The sequence below is a fragment of the Miscanthus floridulus genome, chromosome 1 (genome assembly GCF_019320115.1).
Source record: "Miscanthus floridulus cultivar M001 chromosome 1, ASM1932011v1, whole genome shotgun sequence".
Lineage (NCBI taxonomy): Eukaryota > Viridiplantae > Streptophyta > Magnoliopsida > Poales > Poaceae > Miscanthus > Miscanthus floridulus.
In genome coordinates this window covers 58565008-58570112 of record NC_089580.1, presented here as the reverse complement: position 1 = coordinate 58570112, position 5105 = coordinate 58565008, and the positions used below count along the sequence as shown (strand labels likewise).

At 49.9% G+C, this 5105-nt stretch overlaps 1 protein-coding gene across 1 annotated transcript; it reads left to right on the top strand.

Annotated features, from left to right (window-relative positions):
* Positions 1 to 513: 513 nt before the first annotated feature.
* Positions 514 to 2812, top strand: LOC136484753 (transcription factor MYB30-like). Its single transcript, XM_066481709.1, has 2 exons — positions 514 to 926; positions 1893 to 2812. Exons 1-2 carry the CDS (start codon positions 664 to 666, stop codon positions 2506 to 2508), a joined length of 879 nt encoding a protein of 292 aa, XP_066337806.1. The 5' UTR covers positions 514 to 663; the 3' UTR covers positions 2509 to 2812.
* Positions 2813 to 5105: the final 2293 nt, after the last annotated feature.

Below are 5105 nucleotides of genomic sequence, written 5' to 3'. Positions count from 1 at the left end.
CAAGCCTCCTTTTTCCTTGATCATCGGATCAGATAAGGAAAAAGAAGTTGGAAAAGGGTAACAACGCTGCTAGGTGCTAGCTGCTCTGCTCTGCATGAGTCCAACGGCCTGTTCGTTGGTTGGTTTCTGAGCTGGTTTGGGTTGACTGATACTGATTTATCGTGAAAGAAAAACATTGTTGGCATTCGGTTTAGGCTGGCTGAAACCGACGAGCGAACAGGGTGCAAAGCTGCGGCCAACGTGCAGCAGTGCCGCGTGCGGGCCCAGCCTGGCAGCCAGCGCATGGTGAGCACACACAGTCACACACGGACGACGGGGCCCCACCCGCACCCGTGGAAGCAAAACGCAAGCGAGCGTGCGTACGCGCAGTCGCGTCACGCAATCGCACGTTTTCCAAATCTGCCCCGGCGACGGCGATCCTCCCATCCCACTCGCTTTCCCCACTCCCTCCCTCGTGCCCATAAATACCCCCCGCCGGGGACAAGGGACAGCCCGTCCCCGTCGTGCTCCAAGTCGCCGCTCCTCCACTCTCCTAGCTGGCCCTGCTGCCGTCGCCGGCTACTACTAGCTCGACCGGAGCACCTTCCCACGCACTCTCGCGGCGCCAGCCACTTCCACTTGGAGCGATCGTCTCGAGGTCGGTCGAGCCCGGGCGGCCGGACGATGGGGAGGGCGCCGTGCTGCGAGAAGGAGGGGCTGCGGCGGGGCGCGTGGAGCCCCGAGGAGGACCAGCGCCTGGTGGCCTACATCCAGCAGAATGGCCACCCCAACTGGCGCGCGCTGCCCCGGCAGGCGGGCCTGCTCCGCTGCGGGAAGAGCTGCCGCCTCCGCTGGATCAACTACCTCCGCCCGGACATCAAGCGCGGCAACTTCTCCGCCGACGAGGAGGCCCTCATCGTCCGCCTCCACCGCGAGCTCGGCAACAGGTCCGTCCGTCTCCGTCAGCAACACCGTACCGCCCTCATTTTGTTTGCTTCTGCTCGCCCAGATATTCCGGTTTCGATTCCCAACCCTTTTTTAACTTTCGGCCTTCTCTCCGCGAAAAGGAAAAAAAAATGTTGCTTAGAAATCGATAGCATTTCTCTCCACGGAAGGCATTTATTTTGTTTTGTTTTCCTCTCTGGAACATAAAAAAAAAAATGGGCCTGCACTGCACTCTGCGGCCAGGCCACCAACAGTGGTTCAGATGGATGGAAAGATACTCCTGCCTCGCTCTCTTTTAAAGCCTTTTTCGTACGGCTTTTATCATTGCTCGGCGGCCATGGGGGGCCATGGCCATAGCCGCCTCGAAACCATAACTTATCCCCCCACCCGGCCACCCCTAGAGAGGACAAAAGCTTGGGGGATTAGCTTAAGCCCCCACTTGCGAGCTAACCAATCACGGCCATCAAAGTCGCCAGAGATTCCATCTCGTTTGGCCTCTCGTGGTGTCATATGAAAATGGGTTCCTGCGCTTGCTATACGCCTATGCGTGCCTGCCGGCATGCAGCAGCAACGCCCTGGACCACACGCACTGCTCACTCACTGCATTGGATGGCATAGAAAATGGGGGCAGATGCAGTGCCCATCCTACCAGTTTAACCGCACATGAGATTAGAACCCCAGTAGTTGCTGAATTCGATGGCGATTGGGGAAGCAGAGTTTTGTTTTCCCATAACAATAAACTAGTAGGAGTAATTGCTTATTCGCGAGCTTGGCGAGGAGGAGTTGTGTTTTCGAAACAGCCAACGGCCTGCGCCTGCACGTTCGTTCGTGGAATCAAATCTTTGCGGAATCGCTTGCATCGAGCAGAATTCCTCTTTTTTTTTCATTTCTTTTGATCGAACTGTTCCTGCATGCTCGTCGTATCGTGTTCCTGGCGCTAACAGCTGAACGTTTATGTGGCAACACAGGTGGTCAGCGATCGCGGCGCAGCTGCCGGGGCGCACCGACAACGAGATCAAGAACGTGTGGCACACCCACATCAAGAAGCGCCTGGAGGACGGCGACGACGGGGAGGACAAGAAGAAGGCGCGCAAAAGCAAGCTCGCCGCCGCCAAGAGATCGGCCGCCAAGAAGGCCACCGACGTCGACGCCGACGCCGTGGACAACAGCGAGCAGCATCAGCCGTTCCTGACGGCGTCGCCGGGGCTGTCAAGCAGCGTGAGCAGCGCCGTGACGACGTTCTCCACGGCCACGGACTCAGCCGCGGCCGTGTCGTCGTCGGCCGACAACGCGGCCACCACCAGCCACCAGCAGGAGCAGCAGCAGCAGGTCGGCGCCATCAGCAAGGCGGAGACCATGGAGATGGAAACGAGCTTCAGCTCCGCCGAGCTGTTCCTGCCCATCGACGACAGCTTCTGGTCGTCGGCGGACGTCATGGACATGGGCCTCGCCGCCATGGACGAGGAGCTGGGCCTCGGCCTCGCGGACCCGCTCTCGTCGTCGTCCACGAGGGACGAGGACATGGAGTTCTGGCTCAAGATGCTGCTGGAGGCCGGCGACATGAGGGACTTGAGCGTCTTGTAACTAGAATGCAGCAGAATCCAAGCTTAGGCGCCTGCTACCTGCAAGATTAGCATCGTATTTTCCTTTTTCCTTTTCTTTTTTTTTTCTCCTCTTGTCATCTCGTTCATTCCCCCATTTTCCGGTGATGAGAAAATGCTGGGAAACTCGGTCGGGTGATTTCATTTTCACCTTCCTTAGAAAAAAGAATACTAGAACCATTTCGTTCGTTCTTTCGCTGGTGGCGTCACAATCAGATGCATGCGGTTCGTGCTTATAAATAGTACTCCCATAAATATACCATAAATGAGATGGCCGCAGCGGTTAAATATGATTGCCTGCAATTTTACCTTCCTAATTCTTCTCTTGGTTGTAAGGAGTACATTCCTAATTAATTACCTCAGATGAAGCTAAGATCATTCACAGAGATTTTTTTGACTCGTCAAAAAATTGAGATTTTCTTTGTTTTTTTTGGATGGGGGAGTAGAGGCGGTCCCTACTCAGAGGCATTTTTTTTTTCAGAATTCAGAGTAGTGCCACAACTGTCACCGTTCGTTGAACTCATGTCCTTGACCCTTTTCATTGCAATTGCAGCACAAGTTAAACGTTTCTTTTATCCATGACGGAATAAAATAGCTTGTGATAAAGCTGGGTGCACTGTTGGGATACGGCACCAAATGTTTTCCGATTCACATATAGGAGTATGGAAGAGAAATAGGCCTCGTTGTACCTCCAGCCTTTGCATTCAGAGCCAGGTAAAAAAATGCGTAAAGGAGGAAGAACTCACGGGCTCAACGGAAGACAATTAGTAGAAATCTCTTTCTGAGGATGCTGCGTGAGTGCGTATGCTTTTTTACTATTTGAAAAAAAACACACTGGATGCTTGTCTACTTTTTGTTTCGATCGACTGCGTAGTAGCAGCAGACATACATTTCAGAAGTCTCAAAGCTGGGTGGATATGCTTTAATGTCGACGAAAGAAAGTGACTGAACATTTCAATTTCAAAATGTTAGGCTCAAATAGATTCCGTCAAATGACTATATAGATACGGAGTGCCAGAAATGTCAATTGCAACAAACTGAAGGCGACAAATCCACTGTGGTTAACGGACTGGACCCGGATTCTTGGTTGACCGTGTCAGTAATAAGATGACGTACGTATAGCAAGTTGAAGATTGCAACGTTGGGGGTTCACACAGTAAGTTGAATGAACTGAAGTGGACGTGTGAACTGCTTTCTGGTGCTGCAAGACTTTGTTACTTTCTAAATTAGGCGCCTTATCAGGGGTCTGTTTGGATCTGGACAGCTAATTGTTAGCTGCTAGCGCTAATAGCTTTTTACTAGCGAGGCTATTAAGTTGAGTCATGTTTGATCCTCTAGCTAATAGTTACGGGTACTTAACTAAGACCTTGTTTGGATCCACTGGACTAATAATTAGTTGACTAATTTTTAATCCACAAGGATAAAAAAAGGTGAGATGATGGGTGGACTAAACTTAAGCCTCCAACTAGTTGTTATTGTACTAGCTAGTTGATAAAACCCAGCTAGTGACTAATAGGTGCAAACAATATTGAAAAAGTCAAAAATATCTCCCTGGTCCTTGTGTGGGAATAAGAGCAGGTAGACAAGGGGTATAAATGTCTTTGCACTATAATATTACTATTCGTTAGTCCTAGGATCCAAATAACACATGACTATCCCAACTGATAACTGCACCTAGTCCATCCAAATAAACAAGCCCTAATTAATGCCTTAGTTAATAAATTTTCATTACCTAATAATTGATTTTGAATTATTAGTTTGACTATTAGCTGAGATGTTTAGATCCACTGGAGCTAACTTTAGCAGCTAATAATTAGTTCATGGGCCAAACATGCCCTAGGTCGTAGCTGCAGACAGAGACAACTCAAAACTAGCTTAACACGGGAGCTAGGTCACAGTTTCATACATCTAATTAATTAATGTCGTTTTTCCCTAGCCAGAAATCAAAAGGACGGCTTCATACAGCTTTTTGAATGAGCCATGTAGGTACCCGAACGGCTAGATTCCCATCAAATTTCCCTTCGCTTTTGTGCATGCGCGGCTCTTTTCAATTGTACATACAAAGGTCTCAACGGCCACGGTTTGTCAAATTGATCTGATGGACATGTACATTAACAAATGGATTATAGTACGTAGCACCTAGCTAGCTAGTACATGCATACATATACCCTGTAAAAGTTTCTACAGGGCTCTCATGCATCAACTTTCAGCATTCCGATCGATCGAACGAGCAGCTGATGCACAGGTACGTACGTACACGCTTGAACAAGGCCACCGGACGGAAGAAAGTAAACAGGAGTACGGAGTAGTCGTACGTAAGAAGAAGTGAAATGTGAAAACGTGTAGCGACGATCAGACAAGTGAGATAGAAAAACCAATGTGAAGGCGTCATGCCGTTTATCAACGCCGGGACGACGTCCAAACGGGGCTGACCCAGCTCGCATCTCTTATATCATCAAGTAGCTTGTGTGCTTCAAGTAGCTTGTGTGCTTCAAACATGTTCGGTTGGTCGTGTTTGGCTTATCAGCCATGGCTTATCAGCCGACGAACAGTATTTTTCTCTCACGTCAAATAAACCAA

Bases quoted from the DNA above. Each gene is read 5' to 3' on its own strand.
- LOC136484753 (XM_066481709.1), top strand. From the start codon at position 664: ATGGGGAGGGCGCCGTGCTGCGAGAAGGAGGGGCTGCGGCGGGGCGCG. The intron at 927-1,892 runs GTCCGTCCGTCT...GTGGCAACACAG, and splicing joins CACCGCGAGCTCGGCAACAG to GTGGTCAGCGATCGCGGCGC.